We start from the raw sequence: 27,782 nt of genomic DNA, 5'->3' as shown, positions 1-27,782 counted from the left end.
ATGTCGTGAACGCACTTCACAAGTTCACTTTTGATGTAAAATCGGTTGATTTAATTATGATGCATTTTGAATTTTTTTTTTTATTAATATTCATTATTTATTCTAGGATTTATCCCTTTCGAAAGGAGTCAAATTTAGGCTTTAGAGCCTTAGAGTAAAATACAAAATATAAATTAAATTATAAAAAGTCATAAAATATAATGAAAATAATGAATTTGAAAAGTTAAAAATGAACAATATTAATTAATGTTAATTAAAAGAATATATAAAATAAAACCATAAGTCATATAATAAAATATAAGGTGACTAACTTCAGATAATAAATCAAAAAGGAAAAAAATATATAAAAAATAATAAATGAAAAGTACAATTTCTGATGAAATACATATTTACAAATATAAACGAAAATATGAAACATCAAATATAGAAAATATATAAACCAACGGTATATTTTTTTATTATCAAAAAGGTAATAATAATAAAACAATAGTAATCAACTAAGTAATCATAATCTTAAGAAATAGTGCAATAAATGAAATAAAAGGAAAACGAAAGGAGATTTGTTGATTATATGAGTTATATATAATGATTTGTATATTTATGAGTTGTATATAATTATTATATACATGTTTATAGACATTTCGTATATATTAAAACATGGAATAATATTTATGTTGAATATTATCTCTCTTTCCATTTATTTACATCTTATTTGAAACCTGTCACAATTTACTCCGATTTTGTGCCATTTTAATAGAAAACTCCAGGAAAACTTGTATCTTAAAAAAATACAGTGGAATAAGTTCATTCTCTGTAATTACTAATAAAATTACATGTCCCCCTAAGACGGAACAGCCGAATTCAAAGGGTTAAGATAAATTAAAGAAAGTTATTATGGAATAATTTTTCACTTCACATCATAAGATATAGAATAAAAATCATTTTTAAAGGTTATATTAATTTGAATACAAAAAAAAAAAACAAGCTTTCATTTGAGATATGAATGTTAATTTAATGTGAGAATCGAACTCGCATGTGTAAAAAAGTTGAGATTTTTATTTTCATAAGGCGTTTTTGTTTTTTTGTTGTATCGTCTTTGGTAACCTATAGAGAAACCTCAACCATTGTTATAGGCGCCTTCTATTTCCGGTCGAGGTACCCATTTTGTATATTTAATAATATGTTAAGATGTGAATTGGATGTTAGATAATATATAATGCACAATGCCGGCGCGTGGAGTAACAATATAGCCTGGACAATATAACAATATAACTGGACTGCCTCCAGCCCGGATAGTGGGGGGAGCTTTCCCTTCCAGCTATAAGAACCACACTCCTACTCCTCCAGCCGCAGTTCTCTTCTTGCAGTCATCTGGAATCGTAGGATTATGGAGGTAGGTCTTCAGTGATAGAGATAGTCAAGTCATTGGATATTTTATCTACGTATTTACATCCTCAAGTCGTAACTACAATTCTTTCGGAGTGTATACGGATGGATATGAATAAGAAAAAAATATCGAATAATATTTTAAAAATAAGAAATCCCTATGTGGATTTTAATCATAGTGATATAATTACTTACGGTATATATATAATACTCACGTAATGTATACCTACAATAATTAAGTATTTCAATAGTGAGTAATTTTGAATCCGAATTTTCAAAGAGTTTACAACTACTATTCCAAAAAAACAAATTTTCAAAATGGTCTGTGGATGTCTGTATATATGAGATCAGCGTAGCTCAAAAACGAAATTTAACTTTAAATATTTAAATAAATGGATGAAAAATGTTTATTGTAGGAAGATAGTCCAGGTAGTTCGATAGTAAAAGAAAACTATTTTGGAACCTTTATTAACCAGCACCTAGACTATCTTCCTACAATCTACTTCATACGGTCAAATGTTTTAAAATATGTTTATTTATAAATAAAAAAAATCTATTTAAATAAATAAGAACTCATAAACAAAGAAGAAATACCCGTACGTCGAAGTCTGTGTGCACTTTTAATTAAAACATACAAATAAAAAAAACATAAAAAAAAAAAAAAAAACGTTATATACTTCAAAAACAATACTTTTAAATAACAATACAGTATTTATGTTAAAAGAAATAAAATAATAATATCCAATCTGTAACAAACTGTGATATAGGATCGATCCCTCACATGTTAACTAACCGAGCTCCTTCCAGTGTAGCCCGTCGTACAGAGTTGCTGGGAGCTCTCCAATTAGAGCCTTTTAATAAACTGAATAATTCTATTGAAGACCAGGTCTCCTTCTCAAAATATTTTATTCTAATTTCACTATACTTGTGACAGGTTGTCAAGGAGTGAATGGTATCTTCCTTTTCTTCGGAGTTAAATATCGGACAATTATCTATACTATCATACATTTCTGAATTTAAACTTAGATCGAATAATTCCGATCTACACCGGAAAATCGATGCATCGATACCAGACAAAAATTATCGTTTTTATATCTCCTGCAAATAAATCTGAAAGAATTTAAGTTTTTTATGTGGGTATATGTCTAGGATATCATAGCAACTTTTTCGATAAAATTGATTTTATATCACTGATTTTACTCTTGCCCATCATTTTCGTAACAGCTCTTAAAACTTTTGATTAAACCCTACTAGACCAACGGTTTGTTAAGGAGGTGATTTGGTCAGAATCCCGCTCGACCCATACCCCGCTCCAGGATACCCACTTTATGAGGCTGAGTGGTCCCTAGAGGGCTCCCAAACCCACAAGGCTGACAAAACGGCTATAGGTGACAGATAATAATTATCTGCCACAGCCGGATTCTAACCCAAGTCCTTGGAGTTAGTAGTTCATTCCCATACCAATGAGCTTTCCCTTACTCCATATTCTATGTATAGGTAAGTGAAAGTAAAAAATGGATAAATACAAATGGATAAGGATTTTGCTGTTCAACTAAAGGAAAAATATTTCCTTCGGACTTTAAATAATAGTAGTACTATAGATGTATACTATAGACCGTTGAAGAAATATAACAATTTAAAGTAGAATGTAATGTTTTTATTTTATTTTTTTTGGCCAAGACTCCCATTGGAGTCCTATACTGCCTAATCATGGTTGGGGGTCAAAGTTCTTCATTTTGTGGGACCGCCACTCAATGAAAAAAGTCAACGTCCCAGGCCGGATTCGAACCGGCACCACCAATAGACATCAAATTGGTCTTAACTGACCAATTGGTCAATTGACTGTGTCTTAACCACTGAGCTATGGGCGGCCCTAGAATGTAATGGAGAATGAAAGATACATAAGAAAACGTTTCCGTGTGTCCATTGTTGCTATTGCAATAGTCAGGTTTTAATTTCGCCAATTGATATATGAAAGGATTAATTTCAACATAATTTTTGATTTTTATTGATTGTTTTCTTGGGCATAAATAAAAAAATCATAGAAATGCTAAACCAGCAGAAAAAATAATTCTTTAAAAAAAATCGGATTGATTGAAAAAACATGATATTTTTATTTTTATAATCATGAATCTAGTTTATCAGTACAGGAGAAGAGTGGCTCAGTTGTAAAGTACTGTGCAACTAACTCCAAAGAGACAGATTCGAATCCGGCTGTGATAGATGATTAATTATTCTGCAACTGTACCTATGGGTCAACCCAGTGGGTTCGAGGTTCACCCAACCCTTAATTAGGGATAAATCATTGATTCTGACCAAATCATCTTGCACAACCGTTGGTCTAATAACAGTGCTTCCTTACAAAGACTGCACTACTATCCGTTCATGGGTTCTATCATACAGATTTTTTATGATTAAAATCTAAATTTATTCATTCGTTATAGTAAATTATATTATTTATTATTATTTTAAGTAATGTTAATATTAAATATTCTTGTGAAGAGTATTTATCGTATTTTTGAGAGAAGTTGATTTTACTATAGGCTTGTTCCAACACATGATTTGACTAGTAGGCGCTTGCTCCGGACGGTTTTTCCTTCCTAAAATCTACAAAACGCATGCGCCCAACATTTCAATGATAGTTAAAACTCGTGTCTGAATCTAAAATCCTAATATAAAGCAGTTGCTTACCCGTTATTCATACAGGAATAATTTCACTGAGAACGTTTCTTATACTGGATCTACATGTTTACCACTTGCCGCAAATCCGGGACTTGTATTTTCTTTTGACTTTTGTTGCCTATTTTATTCGATTTCCATTATAAAAAGGAAGAAAATAAAGATATCCTAAATGAAAGAAGTCAGCAGAATAATTTATAGATGATAAAAATCGTATAAATAGTACCGCGTAACCTATGAATTCAACTTTCGTTCTAGAAATTTTACCTGAAACTTGTTAATTTAATTACATTGACTTATAATGTCTTTATAAATATATATCTGTGCTATGTTAAATAAAAATAAATATCTAAAATTGATTAACATTTGAAACAATGGATTTAGACTGAATCGATAGAATTTTAAAATGTACAATCTTAAACTATAATTAATTATTAAATCCAAAGGTTGGGTAAATTCTTTAATTGTGGGAGCGCGGTGGCAACGTGGTAAGTTATGATGCTACTAACTCCGGGTTCGAATCCGTCTGGACAGAAAATTATTTTCTGTTACACTGTAGCCCTGAGACAGCCCTCGTGGGCCCTGTTTCATAATAAAGTCCAAACTAATATCATTAGTCTTTACATTTAACTTAATACAATTACACTGACGTTTATATTAGTAACTTTTACTTTAGTACTTTTTAACTCGTGTGATATCACTCATGGGCATCCCTATTATGAAAAAAAAAGTATTATTGTTATTATCACGTTATATCTATACTTATATTTATGGACCAATACTATTAGCTTTGATCATAAAACGGGACCCTAGGGCCCACCCAGCCTCATAAATTGGGTAAAAATCTGGCGGTGGAGCGTGATGCTGACCAAATCACCTCCTTGCACAACCGCTGTCTTAGTAACAGTACTTCCTTACCTTAGGTACAGTAATTTTTAGTTTAATATAGAGATGTAAATGCTCCCTTAGATTTGCGTCCAAATACAAGCTCTCACAGATTCAGGCCAGCTTGTACCAGCCAATCCTAATTAACTTATCTACACGCTTGCACATGCGTGAATTTGCCATTGTTTGACAAACGTCTAGAGGAACGTTTAGTGTAATCCAAGAAATGTCTAGAAGTCTATTGTTATTTACATGATTGTACTTTTTTTTTTTTTATATTTATTACGAATAGTTATAAATAATGTATTCAATACAGTATCTTTGGGTTCCCTTGACACTCTCAAGTCTCTCGCTGGTATTCCGAGTTGAAGTGGCTCTATCCAACCTCCCGAAGGCAATACCTCTTTGGTGTTTTTCTATTCCAAGTTCTTAACATCAAAAAACCTACCTATATCATAGATCTCCTCACTCTTCGTTCATCCATCCACTCATTAAACACCAGATCCCATCCGAATGATTTATATATGCCCTCCTATAGAACCTCCTTCTTTAGCAAATCCTTCGTCATACGTGCAACCTCCCTCTGGAATTCTCTTCCCATCTCCATTCGCCAGTCCTCATCCATTCTCTCCTTTAAACAACACCTATTCCTTCATTTATTGAATAACCAAACCTGCACATCTCTGTAATCAAATAAATAGGCAGTTATTGATTAACATTATAAACAGTAGTGAGGCCAATATACCAATGTAATTTCATTATACTATCTGAAAATTTGTAAAAGCTCGCCAGATAAAAATCTCACTATATGAACCTTGTAATTATTCTTAGGGGACATATGTCCCAGAAAAAAGTTATTTTTTCATTTCATTACAGTATAAGTATGGCTATAGTTTAAAAAAACCGCGAGCGAAAGGTTTGAAGTGTGGTTTTACCGGAGTGCCTGCTGATAAACTATTTTCGCTCTCCGTTCCCCTGCGGTATTGAAAATCAAGCAGTTACATTTGCAGCATCGAGCAGTTACTCTGATACTAGAAACTATCACTATCACAGGGCATATGATCTGAGAAGCCTCTTTTGATGGACGGACAAAACAAAATTCTTACTGAATTTATACATGTTATTTCAATACTATGATAATTTAAATTTAATATTGCCTTCAAGACTCGGTTGAAACCTAACTATTTTTCGAAATCTTTCGTAAACTTTCTCTTTGGTGAAGTTTATTGATTATATTTCGGGTTTAGAGACAGTTCTAGAAATTCTTACATAACATAGTTCTTATTATATTACACATACATTTATCATGGTGTACATTATGTTCGCCATTTTGTTTCATATATAACAATAACAGCTAAATGTTACCAAAAATCTTTTTCTACCTCTTTGGATAATAAGAATTTTAATTTAGGTATAAATTTGTTAAGCCTTTTATAGAAAGCGGTAGAAACATAAAAATTTAGTTGTCTATTTTAATTATGAGGTGCTTTAAATTACAAAGAGTAATAGAAATTCGATTAACAACGAGCTATTTTTTAGGAGCTTTTAGAATTTCTAAATGAAATTTCTTTTGGTACTGAAGTGAACATAGTAACACCTTACATTCAATTTCCAATAGAAAGAGATACTTTCGGCAAATGATTTTCGTGACATAGAGAGAGAAAGAAATCCTTTATTCATCCATGCTGGCCAAATACATCGGGTTGCTACATCACACAGCATACTGATCAATTCGTGATCGGACATATTTAAATTACATATTTTTATATGATATAATATAATAGAAGATGGTATAATGGAAAGATAATATTTTTTTTCTCCATAGTTTTCTTTAACTTTTATTTTACAATTAATACCAGTCTGCAAACTAAACACAAGTTTTTTAATGTATTCCTTTTTTTCTTTCCCTTCCATTTCACAACCCTTATTTCATTTGATCAACAAATTCATTTCAATATAACAAGTTCAATATAAAAACAAAATTTCACATCACTGATTTTTCCTCTCCAACATGTTCTGAAGGCAAAAACCGTAGACAATTTTCAACGATTAAAAAAACTAAAACAAAAAAACTCTAAGTACAAATTCCATTGAGAATTTAATTTCTCGTTAAATTCCATCATCAAAATTAAGGTATTTCTTTATTGTGACGACAGAGTAATTGAATTATCAAATGAGTTGGTTATGTTAATAGTAAAATATTTTAATCATTATGAATTTATAAATGATAAATGCAATTATTATAATTGATCATAAATAGGCGTTATAATTTAAATAATGTTATAAGTTTGTGAGAAGTTTTTAAAGATTAATGATTTAATGAATAAGAGTTTCCTGGAGCTACGTGGATGTTGATAGAGTCAATTCTCTTCAGTATTGACAAAATTGTAAATTTCTTTCGACAATTTGATTACTTAGCAAAAAAGAAATCATATTCTTAAATTATCACTTGCATTTTTTACCTTCTCACCCACTCATGTTATAAATATGATGTAATATTTTTACATCTTTGTTGTATTGATAATTGCCATGTTTTTTATAATAGTTATATTATTGTTTATAATAGTTATATTATTGTATTGTTGACTGTACAAAATAGAAGCGTTATTAATATTTTTTTCTTCCACATAAGCGAATAAAGTGAACTAATTTTCGAGTTTTTAGTCGTTTTTTTTGAACGAAACAAATAACAGCTATAAATTATAATATCTCTTGCACAAACATGTTTGAATGCTGTGTGTAGGGTAACTTCTGATTACTTTTTGTAATAGGTTTATAATACTGAGTCATCTGTTTGTATCCCATATTAAAAGATTATGATTTCACCCGTTAGAGAAAGTTTACAATAAACAGAGAAAGTAAATGAAACCAGTTTTTTTTTTCTATAGGAGCTTAGAAAAAAATAATTATACTTTTTAGATCGCATTATGTTTCTCGCCATGGGGCCAAAGAACTTTTCCACTTCTTGTGGAGTTAAGCGATCCTGAACGAGCAAAAGGTGACTGTACTTTATCGAACAATTGTTTATCTAGCAATGAGATTAGATTCTTTAGAATTCTTTATCTTAATAAAGGTGTATTATTAGATCGATCGAATAATTTAAAAACTGTTTGGAAAAAAATTATTATAATTAAATATAATTAAATTAAAAATAATTATTTTAAATTTTATTATTTAATTTTTTTTAAGTAATTAATTAAAATGATAAAAAAGTTGGAATACCAAGGAAGTTGCATGACCAAAACGTTTAATGAAGTTAGGAAGTTCGGATCGGTAATTATTATTACGTGAAATTTTGAGATTTGTCCAGGTTGAAATCAAGGAGATTCTCTGTCACCTTTCTTATTTTTTAATTTAGTTTTTATTTATTTATTGTAATTTACAACTGTACAAAATAATACAATAGGTAAATATGTTGTATGTTTCATATACACTTGAAAATCTTGGGAAGGAAGATATCCATCGGTGGTACTTCAAACTTTCATTTAAATTAGAAGGTCCTGTGGCCATCTTGGAGGATTGTCAGGGATTGTTAAGGATGAAAGATTAAGAATCAATGGGTTAGGATGGTTAAAGAGTTTGGAATGAAAAGACTCATATCTGTTTTGGACCAATTCTACAACGAATGGGATTTTAAGGTCTTTGTGAATGAGTTTATTTGTAACGTAATAAGGATTTTATGTACGATTTTGGATTGTAAGCATTGGAAGCGGGAGGAATTTGATGGTTTGGTGGAGCCCCAGAGCTCAATTCCATATGTCCAAATTGGTCTGATTATCGTAGTGTTTACTAATTTTTTGTAGTGAATTGGAAGTTTAGAGCGTTTGTCAAGTAAGTGTTATAGCAATCGGAATCTACGAGCAGTTTCTTGTCGTTTCAGTCTGTGTCCTTTATTATTTAATTAAAGATTAGAATATATTATAAAAAAAAATGTAATACATGCCGAAAAGGATTTAATTAGTAGGTATAATATCCGTGCTTGGGTATGCTGATGATTTGATAGTTTGGTGAAGACGAAAAATCTATAAAACTAAATACAACTATGTTGATAGAAGCTAGTAAAGAAACAGATGTCGAAATAAATGCACATAAAACAAAGTATATGGTTAGCAGCAATTCCGGTGATATAGATACAGGAGGAAATATATTTGAACAGGTAGTGATGTTTAAGTATTTAGTTTCTATGGCAATAAAAAAAAAAAGAGAGAAAATTTGAAGAAGAAAACAAAATAAGATTTAAAGGAAGAAATTTTCGTCATTTTTCAATTTCGAAATTGCTTACCTTGTACCTTCTGTTCAGAAACTTAAAAGTTATAATTTACATAAATAGATTACATAGATTAGCAGTAGAATTTAGAAGGCTTACACAATGTCGAATGGGTACAAGTTCACATCGGTATCTACAGGTGTAGATGGGAAGATCAATGCTGATCTGGTAAATAACATAAATATATAGAGAGAACGAGCTCATTATATACATTCAATATTCCTTCCATTACAAAAACCTGATCTATATGACTATTATAAGGTCTATCTGGACATACGGAGTTGATTTTTGGGGCTCCACTAAACCATCTAACTCCTCTCGAATCCAATCCTTACAGTCCAAAATCCTTAATGCTCCTTACTTTGTCACAAATCAAGTCATCCATCAGGACCTCAATGTCCCATATGTTGCCGATTTGGCCAGAACCAGATACCATTCCTTCCATGATAAATTTCCCAACCACACAAATCCACGTGTTTCTAACCTGGCTTCTCCTTCATTACCTAATAATCCTCCTAGGCGTCTGAAAAGAAGATGGCCTCGAGATCTTCTCCTCTAGAAATGTTATTGGAGTTCTATCAATGGGTAGATTCTCCACATGTTTGTATCATGCCGCTATTTCACCTACAGCAAATTTATTTGTTGTATATATTTTTATACAGTTGTAAATAACAATAAATAAATTATTAAAAAAAAAAAATATTCCTTCCGTGAAAATATATCTTTCCATTCTGTTAAAAATTACATATTTCACTAAGCTGTAAAAGAACTAGAGTCGATTTATGGTCATAAGAAAACATTTCCAAGTTCTAAAATCTCTCGAGAGACATTGTTTCAATCAGGGCTTGAACACTTTGTATAAGTTAAATTATCACATAAATAAATAGAATAGAAAAATATAAATTGTTATGTTTTGTCCACTTTACAGATAAAAACAGCTTAGCCAATTTATACTGAACGTAAAAAAAAATTTTTTTTTTCTAAATTTTAAACGTTATTGGTATGCCTGAAACGAAATGGCGGACATTATCTAAACTGTGCGTGTTTAATTTATGTATGAATAATACATATGTATAATATAATGAGAATAATTTTATGTTAGACTTTCTAGAACTGTTCCTAAATCCAAAATATCATGGAAACTTTACTAGTTTCAAATCCAAAGAGAAAGTTTGGAAGTCCGCATTCCTCGATTCTGTGTTTTGATGGCTCACCTGTATCAGAAATACCTTACGTCTCGGCCGTCTCAGATTATAAATCAAAACCGGATCTCATAAATTCAACTTGTAAATACCTTTGGTTCAACTAGCATTTGACTTACAATTACATTAGATTCAACAATGATTTGATAAAATATTAATAAGTCTTTTTATAAAAAAAAAATAATAATAAAGAAGATGAATTAGAGATGAAAGATTATTTTAACAATCATGAGAGATAGTTAACCGTGGATGACTTATACGAGGAGAAGATGGTTGGGGTCAAAATAAAACACAAATAAGTTGGTGTAACTTATTTAATCGTGCCAACGTTTCGGCTAGAGTTTCTAGCCTTCATCAGGGCTAAGAACAGAACAAGATAACAACCAATGAATATAGAAAAGAAAAAAAGAAAATATAAACAGAATGGCATAAAGTGAATAATTTTACAGAATGGAATTAATAAAATGAAGTGATGAGAGAAATAGAAAATAAAATGTATACACAGGTAATTGAAGTAGGTAAAATAATTTAATTAAGGAAATAAAATTATTATTTAAAAAAAATTATTTTAATTTTTAATATTCATCAATGCAATTTTATCAATCGAAATCATTCCTTTTCTTGAGATTTTTAATTGGGTTAGTAGCTACCTATACTTGAAAATAACATTACGAGAGGAACCGTGATTAAAATATATATCTATGATTATTCGAAAATATTTGACGGGTTTTAATAAAATTGACACCATTTTACACTATTCTTCATATTCGGTCCGAATCAGGTGAGCAGTTTTCGAAATATATATCTAAGGTAAATTTGTGTTTCGAATCTGATAAAATCGATATGAGACCTGTCGATTCTGAGGATATAGGTTTCTTTTTATTCCCTGCAATAATTATATTAAACTTTAGAAATGGAGAAGCAAAAGTTTATTTCATTTTTTTAAATCCGTAAAATAAAAATATTTGGTGAAATTACTAGATATATTAATAATATTTATTTACAAAATTCATTGTTGTTGTTTGTTAGGCCTTGAGTGTAAAACCAATAGTCATCAACGCCCATTTTTCTTATTTATTCTCCTAGATATTCCATATTTTTTACATTTTATTTTTTTGTTTCAATCCCAAGCTTCTGAAATCTTTAAATTTAACATAGTTAATAGATTTAAATTTATATTAATGAATTATTTTTTCCTGAAATAATTAATACCAATTAAATAATTAATTTTATTGTTTTATTATATTTCATAACGTTATTTTAAATATTTTTGCTTAACTAATTTTGGGATTTCGTCAAATCTAAAAGGGAAAAAGCTATATACTATATTACTCCAAGGTTTATTTTAATATAAATTCAATATTTTTTAATTCTGTTTAAAAAAAAAAAAATATGAACAAAGTAAATTAGTATATCCTTCAAGTTGAGTTCTTCGATTCGTTACTTGCCAATAGAGTTGGGCAAAAATTAGCTTTAGTTGAAGCTAACAGCTAAAATTGCCAAAGATACGATGTTTATTTATGAATGGTTCATTCATGAATAACGGTCGTTTCCATGGCAACTTTAGCTATTAGTTTCAACTATAGATAATTTTTGCCAGTTCGTAAGCAAACTGGCCATAACTTAGGAATACAACTGAAAAGAAAAGAAATGGAAGTCGTAGGCCCAAAAATAATGGTAACTGTAGTGGTGGACACATTATCAGACTTGATATTACCAGATGACGATATCGATACCACTGAAATATCGATACTAATATCGCAAGTATCTGGCTGAATGTATCAATACCTCAGAATATCAACATAAGAAGTATCGAAATTTCATAGTCTCAGTTTCTCAATACGTTTTACGGTGTTCAGATCCGAGCCAATTAAAAATGGCGGAAGATAAAAGTAATTAAAGTGCTAAGATTCTTTAGAAACTCAATGAAGAAGAAATAATGATTTTGATGTATAATAGTTTAAAACGTTATATTCAATTGTTTTCTATTTGTAAATAAAGATCCAGGCCCTACTTATATAAAGCTTCTTGCGTTTTTATTCTTGTTACTGAATCAGATATAAAAGAGTGCCTTCTATATAGATAGGTTATACTTCGAAACCTTGGACAGCTGGAGATACAAAGAGGTACAACTAGCCCAAAGAGGACAAGATGACGAGGACCAGGTCAAGTTAAAGTGGGCACTTTCTCGCCGTTTTCTCTGTCGAGGCTGGAGCCAGTGCTTTCTTTATAGCCGCCACATTATCCAGCCAAGGACGTTTCTCCAGGTACCTGCATCAGGTGTTGGTCTTTAACTCCCAGACAGATTTCATTCTTTCTTTAAGACGGCCAATGCCACGTGCGGAGATCCGTTATTTTTCTCAATTCCTTTCTAGTTAAGTGTAAATTAAAAAAAAAATCGTAGTTGTTAAGACAAAGCGATAAAAAAAAACTAACTGCTTTATACCTCCTGGCATAGTTTCTGAACTCGCTGGAGTACCTTCAGGTTTGCCAAACAATGACGAATTCTCGCATGCGCCAGAGTATGGATGGGTTTTTGTATTGGCTGGTACAAATTGGCCTGAATTTGTGGCCTTGTCGGTTTTTGGGCAAAATCAAATTCACGTGTTTATTTTCAGTTTTCATTGTTTTAAAATTTCGGCATTCATACGTTTGTTTTCATTTTGCATTATTTTAGGACTGCCAACGGATGAGTATTTGTCCTCTCCATGTTTTGATTAATTAAATTATTTCTCCAACCTTCGGATTCAATGATTAGCTCTTGTTTGAGATGGTATATTTCAAAATTAAATACATTGTTTCAAATCTTTTTAATTAACTTTAATATTTTATTTTTGATTTAACTTTGCACAAATATATATTTATGAAGACATTGTATGTTTAGGTAATTAAATTAAAAAGTATCTGATAAAAATTCTAGAACAAAGGTTGAATTTATAGGTTATGTTGTACTATTTATTTGAGTTTGTATAATCTACTACAATTATATTGCTGATATTTACCTGTCCTTTTTATTTCGCTTATCTTTATTTTGTTCCTTGTATAAAGAAAATAGAATAAATCGAATGTAATCGTCGAAAAGAATCAAAAGAACAAAACAAGCGTGTGAATGCTTCCTTTGTTTCCCAAGTATTTGTACAAGTCTTGAATTTGCAGCAAGTGGCAAACATTAAATCTCATTAACTTCGATACTTTCGAGTTCAGGTTATGATTAGTTTGTTGCTCTAATGTAATGGCTTTTGAACTGATATCAAACATCTCAATTTGAGTGCACTCTGCAACCACCTGATTCGCCGATCATCTAACTATTTATTTAGAACCCAATTTGCGTATTGTGTGCTTAATTTGACAAGGTTTTAACAGCTATAACCATAATTTGGAGAAACAGAGCTATCAAGTTACAACTTCCTTTTGAAATTTATATCTAGATCATACTACTAGCAAGTTCCTTAATTTTTCAACTTCTGGCAATGGAATTTATTTGGAAGCTAAAGTTCGTTTATTTGGCAAACTATAGCAAATTCGTGGACGCGAATGGCTGGTATTTTTGGGAAGAAATCAAAGAGCGATTGATTGAGCTTATGCTGCATCTGTTTTAGAATTACCGATAGATAAATATTTGTGTTCTCCGTATTTTAATTAATTGAAGATTTTGAATATATCGTTTCAAATCGTATCAGTTAATTTTTTATTTAACATAGCACGAAATATATATATTGATAAAGGCATTACCACTAAATGTTACCCATAATTTTCGTCCTACAATACAGTTTCGATTTATTTTATTATTTATTGATAGGTTTTTTATAATAAGTTTTTTTGTTTCTTCAAAATCGATGCTGAAAGTTTTATTTACTAAAGTTGTGAAAGTCATCAAGTTAACAACAGCTGATAGTTGCCCTCAAAACCATTTTCTCTAAAGGTGGATCCACATGTTGGCCGCTCGCCACGGATCGGAGGCTCGTTCAAATGCTCAGCAAACAAAGAGCGGACCATCCACATGTCAGTGTTATTCAGAGAGGCAAGCATGGCGGACGTACTAGTGGTTTCAGCCATTGCACTTGGATTGTATTATTTTTTTTACAAAAAAAGAAAATGAAAGGAAATTAAATATAAATAAATAAGATTAAATATAAAACTTATTATAAGAAGTACCAACAAACACCTTTAACCTCCTAACAGCTCTCAGTTGCAACTAGACAAAGAACAATGGTGTAGATGCTACACGAGCGCTCTCACGAACCCCTTTGATCTGTGGCCAAAAAACCGACTCTCGATGGCTCGGCAACGAGCCTAGGCCAACCAAGCCGAGCCACCCATCCACATGCTCGCGTATGTCTGAGTTCGCCATTGCTCGGCCAACATGTAGAGGCCCCTTAAGAAGCATCAAATTGGTATCTGAAGCACACTTTCTAATCGATAAGGGCGATCGATATTTTATCAAAACACATAACTTTCGATAGTTAGACGATCACCTGATGATATTGATGGTCTAGAATTGCTTTGTATTGAACGTGCAAAGAAAATCCCCCTCACACCCTGGAATAAAATAAGTCTTCCCGTAAGTAGTAGTGGGCGTTCGGGAAGAATCAGAAGTTTAACGCTTGCCGAAAATCCAAGACAAATGCTTGGCAAACCATATAAATTTAACCTTTGCTCTGGAATTTTTATCAGAAACTTTATAATTTAATTACCTATACATATAATGTCTTTACAAAAATATATTTGTGATGTGTTAAATCCAAAATAAACTGCTAAAGTTAATTAACAAGGTCCGAAACAATGTATTTACACCTAATCGATAGAGTTTTAAAATATACAATCTTATTAAACAAGAGGTCATTATTTAATCCAATTTTGGGGAAATTCCTTAATTAATTAAAACAAGGATAGGACAAATATTCGCCTGATGGCAGTTCTAAAACAATGCAAACTGAAAACAAACGTGTGGATGGAGCACAAGCTCCCTTTGATTTGTGCCTAAAAACCTATACTCGACGGGTCGGGCACAAATTTAAGCCATCTCGTACCAGCCAACACAAATAACCTATCTACACGCTTGCGCTATGCGAATTTTCCAAAATTTGGCAAGCGTGTAGAGGCGCCTTTAGAGTTATGACAAGCACTGTCGTACTGCTTCTAAATTATTATAATACTACTACGAAGTATATCTGTCACGTGGAAAAGATTCACAAAACTATCGAAAATAAGAGATGTAATAAATTTCGAATAGGTATTTAAGATTTAATAAGAAAAATTAGAAACAGTATAATGCTGTAGAGGGATGGCAACACTGAGTGCTGGGTAACCTGCTCAGTAAGGTTATCTAAGAGAACGGTCATGCGAATTATTACTGTGTATCACTATTATATTATGTTATATTAATATATGTTCAGCAAGATTGAAAGAGTTGTTATTTATATACAAACTACCAACAAACCTACATTAGGGGTATTCACGTGTTAAATGTAAAATGTTAAATATTGTAAATATGGGATTGTGAACAGCCATATTTAAAGTTATGTTACATGTTAAATGCATGAGAGCTCCTAGCGGGTTTTCTGAGCAACTTGTCTTATAACCTTTCCTTCCAAAACTTCATGTTATTGTTTACTTCTAAGTTTTAATTAAATTAATTTATTACAACATGCCTAAATTGAATAAAAAAGTGGAAGCTATGTGAAAATAGGGCTCCTCATTGCTTTGTTGATCTTCTAATTTGTGAGGAAGAGAATTAAGATAAGCTAATTGACAGCTGTCAAAACACTTTTAATACACTATTAAAACACAAACTACGAGTAAGCAACATAAACAACATGGCGACGAGCTCAGCTTGCCTATTGCGTGACGTCATTCTCCTATTAAAAGACCTAGTAACAGACTCTCAACCTTGTTATATGTTATATCGTTTTAACATGTTAAAGGAAGGAAATATTTCTTCATTTAACATGAGTTTCTCTATTTAACACGCTTTAACATGTTAAACTAAAGATCATGAATGCCCCTATTGGTGACCCTGACGACTACAATTCGTTTAGCAAAACGATATATGTAATTCACACGGATTTCATTGCTGAAACTAAAAAGACAATTCAAACAAAATGTACAGTTGCACTATTTTCTGTTTTTTTTTTTTTTACATTTTAACATAAAAATAAATATATACAAAGAAATATTCAACATTACATTACGACCAAATAAAGCATACTATTTATAGTTATTACTATCGACATATAAAGGAGCTATTACACCTGACATCAGAAAGTTGAAGGAGCAAAGAGGTAGAATTAATGGACACAGAGGTAGGATCAATTAAAATAATTTCTCCAGAGACTAGATCAACTGGTCTATTTTCACTTTTCACCCGACGAGGGAAAGGTAATACAGAAGCTTGGAGCGGTTACGGAGGTAACATGCTTGTAATAAAACACTTCTCGATAAAAACTGGTTATTGGAAACTTACACTAGTATCTTTGCATCTCACTTCGCGGGTTACTATATTTCATAATATTACATGTTTTAAAACCGCATTGCTTCCTCATTAGCAAAGATAAGAAAGTTTTGTATTAAAAAAGAAAATGAAAAATATATTCTTAGAAACTTCATTTAACGTTAATCCGATTTCAATGATTTTTTTTAGGAATTACTAAATTGGTACCTAGTTAGACCGTGTCGATTTTATCAAATACCGTTTACTACTTTCGCTTGTGAATTTTCCTCGGCACAAATAAATAAGTGCACCAGTTATTAACAAATAAAATCATACATAAAGACCTTAATGTTCCCTATGTAACCGATCTAGATATCACTTCCATCATAAATTCTCTAACCGCTCAAACCCCCTAGTTTCTAATCTTGCATTCTCTTCCATTCCTGACAATCCTCCGAGGCGCCTGAAAAGAAGATGGCCACGAGACCAGCTAATGTAAAATGTCATTAGAGTGCTACCAATGGGTAGCGACCAACGCTCATGTCAGAGTTACATGATGGACCAAACGTATGATTTACACATTTTCAAATAATGAACTATAAACAAGACGAAAATCATTTAGTAATATAAGAAGATACTAGATCTCAATTCATGTAAGAATCCGTCATCCTTGTTGAGGTATTTATGTCACCTTGACAGGCATTTTAGGATCTGTAGTAAACACCAAATCATCGAATGACGAAGAGGGTACTCAAATTACAATGATGAATACTTAATGGATATAGAATTTTCGATCGTGTTTATCACGATGTTACGGGTTGTTACGTCATCAGGTACCTGTTGTACCTACAACGTAAAAAACCGTTATCAATTAGGTTGACAGTTTTTGGTCTTTACGCATTCAGGACACGACGAAACGGGGAAAATCGCAATCGTTTTAAAAACATATTTCCCCCCAATCCTTCATTAGAAGTATCTCTTTCCATTGAGTATTTTACGAGTAGATATTTTACCGAAAGGAATCGTAAAATGTCAATCCGATCTTGAATCGTATGACAGACAAAACTTTGTTCGGGGTAATATGCACAAACAAGCAAATATTTAGTTAATAAAGTAGTTTTTTATAAATACCTGAAAGGACCTTTAATAAATTTAAATACCCGAAAGGGCCTTTAATACACTTAAATAGCTGAAAGGATCTTTAATAACTTTAAATGGCCGAAAAGGCCTTTAATACACTTAAATAGCTGAAAGGATCTTTAATTTTCTTAAATACCTTAAAGGACCTTTAGTTAGCCGAAACGGACCCTTAATAACTTTAAATAGCCAAACGACCCGTTAGTAACTTTAAATAACCGATAGGGCTTTTAGTACATTTAAATAGCTTAAAGAGCCTTAAATGCATTTAAATACCTGAAAGGACCTTTAATGACTTTAAATAGCTTAAATGAACTACTTTAATTTATTTAAATGGTAATAATTAGTATAAATAAAACTATTTACTTTACAATAGCTACTGATCTATTAGCGAACACAATTGTATTATGTATAATATATATTATTATAATCATTATTTTGTTTTTCACGTGAATCATGTTTTTTTTTATCATATTGTCTTTTTTATTTTCAGGGAAAGTGTGGACTTTTGTTGGTATTCTTATTCTCCTTCGCTATCGCCGAACCCCCTCGTAAGTATAATAAAATATAGATTTCACTTTATTTATTTAATACATAATCGTAAACATATTTAGAATAATACAAATAATTTTGTCTAATAGTTAATTTAATATGCAATAATGGCTAATTATCAAACATCTGTATTGTTCCAAAGTAGGGAAAGGTTTAAATAAATAAAATAAGATTAATTTGATTTGTTTATAGCCTGAATGGAGAGTGGCATGGCTCAGTAGTAAGGAACTGTGGCTATGACAGAGAAATATTTATTCTGTCATTTTAACCGTGAGTCAACCCTGTGTGTTCGGGAGCTCTCATGAGTCCACTTAGGCCCATAAAGTATCCTTAATTACCTTACTCAGAGTCCATGTCTCAGAACTGTAATACAGGACTAGATATACTACGGAAGGGACAACGCAAGCAGAATTGGGCAAAAATTAGCTATAATTGTAACTAATAGCTAAAATTGCCATGGATACGATATTTATTTATCAATGATTCATTCATAAATCTTCATTCATTCATAAAGCTATAGCTAAAATTGCCATGGATACGATATTTATTTATCAATGGTTCATTCATAAATAAGGGTCGTAACCATGGCAACTTTAGCTACTAATTTCATCCATAGCTAATTTTTACCCATCTCTGTACGCAAGCCATAAAAACATCTATACATGCTTAAAAGAAACCTGATTTTTCCGGAGATATTGTTTTCCACAACTAACTTTTCTGGTAGTTATCCTATCGATTATCAGCTTATTCTAACCAGAGTGGGTTGATCGAGTTTGATTTTTGGGACCACTTCGAAATAAAAATCAACCCTCTCAAGCTAGAATCGAACCGGCGCCGCTGCTAAGAGAGATGAGGTTGCTAAGGTGAGACCTCAACTCACTTCATCTTACAAATGCCTTTTTTCTACATATAACTGGCGTAAACCTATCGAATTTTCACTCCCCATTTCGAACTTCCTCGCCCTTCACCGATTTTTCTCCCGATACTTTGTTTAGTCTTGTTTATTACTAGACCCATTCTCCTAGAAATTTAACAATTGTTCTATCGACACTAAAACAGTGGATAGATTAAAAGCTATAATAATAACCAAATAATTAACTTCAAGCTGCTTCGCCTACCGACTTTCTAGCTAGCTTCTGACCGTAACATTTAAATGCAACGCAACCTCCATTTCACGCTTCTCAACATTTCCACGGCCTGTGAGTTCGTTCTAAGAAGATGCGTTCACACATCTGTGTCACTCCAAAATGCTAGTCATCTTTTGCTACACTAGTTTAAAAAAAAGAAAAAGGGAAAAGCATTATATTTTGACATAAACCACTTTCTATCTCAAAACTCTTTTGTGGTACGTTTTCCCGTATTAAAATTATGTACTTTACGAACGTATTTCATGAACTTGGGTACTTATTGGAAGCAAAGTACCATATAATGGGAAATAAATATCGATAGTGTTTAAATATAATAAAATTAATTTTATCCAAGTTTTTGTCTCAAAACAATTTATATTTCCTTTTTAAAACAATCTTGATCCTTTTCTCTCAACTTTATTATTTTTTAACATCCGACGTTTCGACCTCTCAGGTCATTCTCAAGGATTCCTTATTAATTAACTAATAAGGAATCCTTGAGAATGACCTGAGAGGTCGAAACGTCGGATGTTAAAAAATAATAAAGTTGAGAGAAAAGGATCAAGATTGTTTTAAAAAGAAACTAAACCACTCTCAAACAACTATATTGATAAAAAATAAATCTAAATTTATATTTCTTTATAATTCAAACGTTTCGGCCATCCTCAAGGACAATCTATCACAAAATAGCTTTTATTATACTTCAGAATTTATACAAATAACAATATTATTAATATATTATCATACTTTAAATACAATTTATAACCAGGGCCGTCCGTAGCTCAGTGGTTAGGCGCAGTCTTACCAATATGAGATCTGCTGGCGATGCCTGTTCGAATCCGACCTGGGCGTTGGCTTTTTTCATCCTTAGCTTATGTCTAATGGCCTATTTTGTCAATTCTTCATATTAAATTATGACTTTTAATCACAGTTAATTTTCAATGTTATAATTTATCATAATAATATATATAACCTTCCTCACACTCAGGTCAGGAATTTGATTTATTTATTTCAGCTATATTTTGGTTAAATTTTTTATTTCTTTTATTATTACAATTCATATCAAGGTTAATTATAATTATCAACATTAATTTTATCCTATATTTTTCATAAATTAATTTCGCTTAAAATCTCTGCATAGTATTGGTTCAGATTTCTTGTGTCTTGTTTTAAAATTCAGTGTATGATTAATGTTTTCTGATATGTAAATGGACTCAAGTATATTTCTTTTGTATGTATTATTTTCTTTATGTAAAATAGTATTTTCAAAATCGAATGTAAGCTGGTTTTTGGTAGCATGCTGTACAAGTGAATCGATAGTCTTATTTACCCTCTGCGAGGATAGTAGAACTAACTACTGTAATCCGGTACTCATTAATAAGAAATATTTATCACTTATTTTTTCCTGTTGCATCTCTAGAACCATCTCTTAATAAAAAAAATGAAAAAGCTTATATTTATCTTTTTGTAAGTGTTAAAGCCACCTCAAATTAACTATGTCTTTTTGTTGGAAAGCTTTAAAGGAACAAAAACACCAAGCTGGCTCGGAATATAATAATTTATTTGGTTTATCTAACATCAGAAAACTTAAAACATAAAATAAACAAGAGTTAGAATAAAACAATGAATAAAAGTAAAAATACAAAGACCTTTTAGACAAAAATACATTTTGAAAAGTAAAGAAACACATCAATAGATTTATAAAATAAATACTTAATACCAACTGAACATAGACAGGGCTGGTTAGAAACTATCATGGCTACGAATTAGCAACAACTGATTTAAAAAACGAAAATGGTCGGCCTGTTGCTAGGCGACGCCTTAGCGACGGTTATCAACCCTTAGCAACTGTTTCTTTTACATAATTATAAAACACAAATATAAATACATATTTTTCTTCCCAAATATTTAAATTCTAATTAAAATAATATAAATGTAACTAAATTAATAAATAATACTATTTACAAATTATTCAGAAAGTAATTATAAAATATGGTGTCAACAATAAATTTTCTTACTACCTCATTTTTATCCATTTTCAGCTAGTAATTGTTGTTGTTTTTTTTTATTTTGAAAAAAAATATTTTTGAACTAACAAAAATTAGAACAAATATTTTTAAAAATAATATTTAATATGATTACTTTTTTTTTAATGAAAACTTTTTCCTTTATATCACAAACAATTATTTATGTGTATCAAACTCAAAGTTTTCGTTAAAATAAATTAATATTTTATAAATTATTCTTAGAAAACATTGGCCAAGTTAATTCAATTTTATATTTACTCCTTACTTTTTAGAACAGTAAATATATTTTGAGATCCTTACTGTTCACATTGAAATGTGTTGAATGAGAACTGAGAAAGAAATTTCGATCCTGGGTACGCCATCGGCTCCGGTTATGACTGAATGAATAAAATTAGAAGACTCTAAACACGAAGACCTGAATCTAAAGGCTTAGTGTCAATATTCTACCAATTGTTCTGTAACGAATAATTCATGACTCTTGTTTTGACTTTGCTCTTTTACATTAATTGTTGGTTATCATGTTGTCAAGTTGAGGGTCACCCGAATACCTGGGAAAGAAAAGGACTGTGGGACAAAGCTCCAAGACCCTGTTCTCACTTTCCCTGGGATTAGTGGAAAGTCAGCCGGAAACGGACTGTCTCTTAAAAGATTTACTTGACATTGCATTAGCCATGAGAATCTCCTTGGAGGAATCTTTAGAGCTTTCACAAGGCGAAATTTTCGAAATAGCAGTTTCCGATATCTCTGAGAATCTGAATGGAAGATCTGTCAAGTTGGCGGTAATCGATTGTGATGAGGGCAACTGGTCGACTTCGTGTTTAGTTGTAACCAGCACGCTGTCTATCGGGAACTAATTGAATGCAGTGGTGGTTATTTCTGCTATTTTCTCCAACCAATATTAAAACAATCAAACGTTTTATGAACTAAGTAGCAAATTCTTCGATTTCTAAATATTCTTCAATTTATTTCTATAATAGTTTGATATAAATAGTTATTTCAAAAATCATTATAATATTCTAAGAAAATTGTTATTTGCTAACATAGTCACTTTTCTGTTATAAACATTAAATAATAATGTTTACTGTTTTTATATTTGTATCAAACTTTATATTTTAATGTTTTACTTAAAATAAATTGATCTTTTTTTTAACTGTTTCTAGAAAATATTAATCGAAAATTTTACCTATTTAATTCAATTTTATATTCACCCCTTACTTATTGAACAGTAAGTTTATTTTGGGATCCTTAATATTCACATTTAGCCGTGAGTCAAATCCTGTGGGTTCTGGAGCCCTCCTGAGGTCCACCTAGCCTCTTAAATTGGGTAAAAATCTGGCGATCGAGTGTGATGCTGACCAAATCACCTCTGAGCCTACATGGGTTGTAGCAGTACAGATTTTAATTTTTTTTTTTTAATATTCGCATTGAAATGAATCTCAACAGTACAGAGAAAGAAGCGCGAATTTCTCCTGAATGGCTTAATGGATTTTCCTTACAGATATACCAAATTATTAAATGAACGGTTTTACAGATAATTTCATTAAAGTGCGAAATCCCTATTAACTTTAAACATAAAGTTGCCTTTAGGAGGCGTAACCTAATCCCCACCCCTTAGCGTCATATTTGCTTAGAAGGAGTGTAGGGTTATAAGTAAGGTTGCATTAAGGTAACCTCCAGTGTTACCAATCAAATAATTTTTTTACAATTATAAAGATTACATCATTATTATTTAAAATAAATCCTAACACATTACATTGAAAATTAACCTAACACATCGAAAATAAAATAAAAGTAGGTACCAGCACTTCGAAAAAACTGGAAAGGGAGCAATCTTATTGTAACATGATAACTGAGAGACACATTTTATAAAATATTGGGTTATAAACTGGGGGAGGGAGACAGAAGATGTGGTCAGTGTACATGCAGTGCATTTAAGCCAAATTATATATTAACAAACTTTTAAAAAGGTGAGTACACTGCAATATTTGCACAGAAATCATTTCTTGTTTGTTTTTTTATATTATCTATTGCAGAGTAATTTGAATTCACTAAAGCTAAATGATATCTTTACGATAGTTTATTCGTATAAAATAGTAAAATATTCGTTTACTAAATATTAAATAAAAAAATATTGCTCTTTATATTGGATTCAACAATCTACAGTCAAGCAGAATGACAGTAAAACCAAAGATGGACGTTCAGATTGATCTTGTTGGGGCAATGATGATAGAACTCCGAGAAAACTTTGGAATTCTATTATTCAAAATTTGAAGTAAAAGAGAAAGTTAATGGAAGGCTGGCCACTGCTCGAAAGTTCACGCTCGGCCTCACGCCTAACCACTTACTCTATAAAATTAATCAAGTCTCAAAACTTGGCACAGCCATTTTAATGGTAACGCATTTAGGATAAGAGGTCTTAATCTGTTTAGTATCCACTGTATGATTTAGGATAAGAGGTCTTGATCTGTTTAGTATCCACTGTATGATTTAAACTAACAGATTGTTATGTTCTAGCTTACAGCACATCCAATGACGAATTCGATTTGAACAGCATCAGTAGCTACTTGGACGACGATGCGACAGCCGGAGCAGCGGGAGGCAGCAAGCCGTACAGCAGCTTCGACCTGGGCAAGAGCGCCCCCAGCAGCAGCTACAAGGGACTCAGCGGGTTCTCACCCTCCTCAGCAGGACACAAGCCCTCGGGAGCCAGCAGTTACAGCGTAGGCTCCAGCTACCACGGCTCCAGCGATTCCAGCTTCGGCACTGGAGGCAGCTTCTCCACGGGCTACAAAGGCAGCCAGGGTGGCTTCAACAGCGACGGTGATCAGGGCAGCTACAGCAGCTTCGGTGGCCACAGCAGTGGCTCTCCTCAAGAGAGTAGCTACACCACCACCGGAGGTGGTCATGGAAACTCCGCTGGTTCGCAGACCTACAGTTCCCCAGTAAGCTCCAGTCAGTCTTACAGCACTGGAGGCTCCTACAGCACATTCAGCAGTTCTCCATCTGCCTCCTACAGCGGTTCTCCATCCGTATCGTTCAGCGGTTCTCAATCCGGATCGTTTAGCGGTGCCCCATCTAGTTCCTATTCAGACTTCGGCAAAACCCCTAGTTTTCAGAATTACGGTAGCTCCGGACCTAGCCATGGTAGTTTCTCTTCTGCTCCTGTCAGCCAGGGAAGTTATAGCGGCCACAGAGACAGCGGTACATCCGGGGGTCATGTGAGCTTCAGGGGCAGCAGCCCAAGTGGCCAGACCTATGACGGACCCAGCTCAGACCATTACAGGGGACCTTCTGCATCTTTCGGCGGACCTTCTAGTTCCTTTGGCGGACCTTCTAGTTCCTTTGGTGGTCCTTCAAGTTCCTTCGGCGGCCCTTCCAGCTCTTTTGGAGGACACAGAGGTAGCTTCAGCAGTGGCCCATCCTACTCGAGCGGGGGTGGCCCAGGTCCTTCTTATTCTGGAAGCGGGGGCCCAGGTCCATCCCATTACCCAGGAAGTGGCGGTCCAGGACACTATTCCAGTGGAGGACCCAGCTATTCCAGTGGTGGGCCCTCAGGCAGCTACAGCTTCGCCCCACCTTCAGGACATCCCAACCAACCCTTGTACTCTGATAAAGGACCCGGTGGTCCTCCCAGCTTCAGCAGCTACAAAGGAGGCCCAAGCTACAAACCTTATCCCGGATACAAGTCCGAGGGCGGACATAGGTACAGGCGGTACCCAAGCAAATACTACAGTTCCGGCTACAGGCCTTCAGGTAGGCGGCCATCGTACAGCAAGCCCTCCTCTTCTTCATCATCAAGTGGATCTGGATTTCTAGGTAACTATAATTAGCTATTAGTATATTCAGAGTGAAGATTTCAATACAACCTCAAGTCTTTCAAAACATAAATGCGGACAAGAAATGACAGTTTCCACATCAGTCTGAAATAAAAATCTATCAAATACAAAATACGTTACTCCTAAACAGTTCAATATACACTTGTATAGGATGAACATTAAAGCACTTTCCTTTTATAAATTCATATAACTCCTTCTAAGTCACTATTTTGCTTTCTCACTACCCAGGAAGGAAGAAAGCTCTGTGTATCCATCCAGGAATTAGAAAAAAGTATATTTCCTCATAATCATATATTTTCAGTCGTATTTTACCTTCTAGACCTTAAGAAACAAATAGGGTTCTGTGGTTATCTGTAGTCGAATTTGTGTTTGGGTACAATCAATCCGTTCATTCGATTTTGATGGTGTGGTGCTATTTTCAGAGACTGGCACTTGCTTGGTCCCATACCGATTTTAGTAAATTCTATCCTCTGTTTTTGCTTACAAACACGCAAAATTGTTTTTCTTAACACGCCTATCTGGAAAACTACACGTCCGATTAAGCTCAAAGTTTGGATGTAAAATTAAACATGTTCTAGTGTAAACGTTATCAAATTTCAACTACTTCCTTCGCTTACCTGTACAAAAAACTAATTTTTCCGAAACACCAATAATATAACCTCCTAAATTTTATTCTAAATTAATCCTTAAATATGGGTAATTATTACCCAATAGAAATATATAGAAAAAGGATAATGTTAAGAAAAAGAAATGGTGTAAAAAATAAAATAGAAATAGTTAGGAAGCTATACAGACCCATAGCAGGTCTATATGACCCATAACTTGACAGGCTTTTTTAAAATTTTGAATGAATGATCAGATTTTGGAAATATCTGGGTAACGCATTTACCTTGAGCTTAAAATCAGAACGTCCATCTTTGATTTTGCTATCATTCTGACTGACTTGTAAAGATCACTATCATTCTGAATGGAACAATGAATGATGACTGACTGAATGATTGGAGTGAAGCCTATTCCAGGGTTCTTGTCCACTCCATCATTTCATTTTTTACTGACAGTAATTAACACTCGCACATAATTTGTAAAAACATGTTATATTTAGTCTGAAAATATTTCGATGTACGATTAATATAATTCTTGAGAACTAATAGGATATAGATAACGCCTTTACAGTTACAAGACCATTGAATAATTTAATTTTTAACCCCCCTCCAAAAAAAAATTAATTATATAATGGAAATTTGAATTATATTATAAATTCGCTAAAAAAAATTTTTAATTAGTATTTATAATGTGAATCTTCAGTGATACTTTCTTACTTTCCATTAATTTTTTTTTTATTAATATAAATTCCAATATATCACAAGAGCACAAATATTTATCTCCTGGTAGTTCTAATACAAAGCTAACTGAGTGCAATCCTGTAGATACTGCACAAACTTATACAAGTCAATCCAAATAACCCACAAATACGCTTGCAGGAATTTGGCAAAGCTGTAACTGCACCATAACAATAATTATTGCAATAGGATTGCACTAAGCTCTGGCTCGACAAGAGAACTAAGTACATTATGTACAATAATTATATATTTTATAATCAAAATAAAATAATGTCCAGTGGTTGCTTGATCGGCAGATTAATGTACTATTGAATAACTTATCCTGTTCCTAGAAAACTAATATGAGACTAAAAATATATATATTTTTTTTTATTTACCATTAAAGAAATCTAGTTATGATTTCAGATTATTTATGTAATTTTAAATTTTAATATGTTTCATTCAATTCATTTTGTTACAGGTCTTTTCTAAAACATCTATCATTCCTTGGAACATCAAGGCTGTGACATTTCGACATTCTCTCTTCTAAGAAAAAAAAAATTTGGAAAATGAGTATTTTTTCCACTAAGATACCAAATTATAAAATTATTTTTAAGATTAATTATTTATTATTTTTATATTTTTGTACGTAATAAATATATTGTGCTTTGAAAACTGTCTTATGCTATAATTGTTGATTAATTAAACAATATAAGCCTGATATATAGGAAGCGAACAATTGTTTTTGTTAAGTTTACATGTGATAAGTATTAAAAGAAAACATTTAAATAAAAAAAAAAAAAATAAGTAAATTTGCTTTATATAATATATTTTGTCAGAACTTAGTCAAATTTATAGCATTGGAATATGAAATGCTGAAATTCTGGTATTTATGATGTACAATTTATATTAAATAAATATAAATTTCAGTTGTA

At 32.1% G+C, this 27,782-nt stretch overlaps 1 protein-coding gene across 1 annotated transcript; it reads left to right on the top strand.

The window, feature by feature from the left end:
- Positions 1-1,348: 1,348 nt before the first annotated feature.
- LOC106678470 (keratin, type I cytoskeletal 9) lies at positions 1,349-27,782 on the top strand. Its single transcript, XM_014416988.2, has 4 exons — positions 1,349-1,393; positions 18,480-18,537; positions 24,207-25,508; positions 27,329-27,782. The coding sequence occupies exons 1-4, from the start codon at positions 1,388-1,390 to the stop codon at positions 27,337-27,339; spliced, it is 1,377 nt and encodes a 458-aa protein (XP_014272474.1). The 5' UTR covers positions 1,349-1,387; the 3' UTR covers positions 27,340-27,782.

This window comes from Halyomorpha halys, unplaced genomic scaffold (genome assembly GCF_000696795.3).
Source record: "Halyomorpha halys isolate HHAL.00 unplaced genomic scaffold, Hhal_1.1 Scaffold145.1, whole genome shotgun sequence".
Classification (NCBI taxonomy): Eukaryota; Metazoa; Arthropoda; class Insecta; order Hemiptera; family Pentatomidae; genus Halyomorpha; species Halyomorpha halys.
The sequence above is the reverse complement of the archived record's forward strand: the minus strand, read 5'-3'. Positions and strand labels throughout refer to the sequence as shown.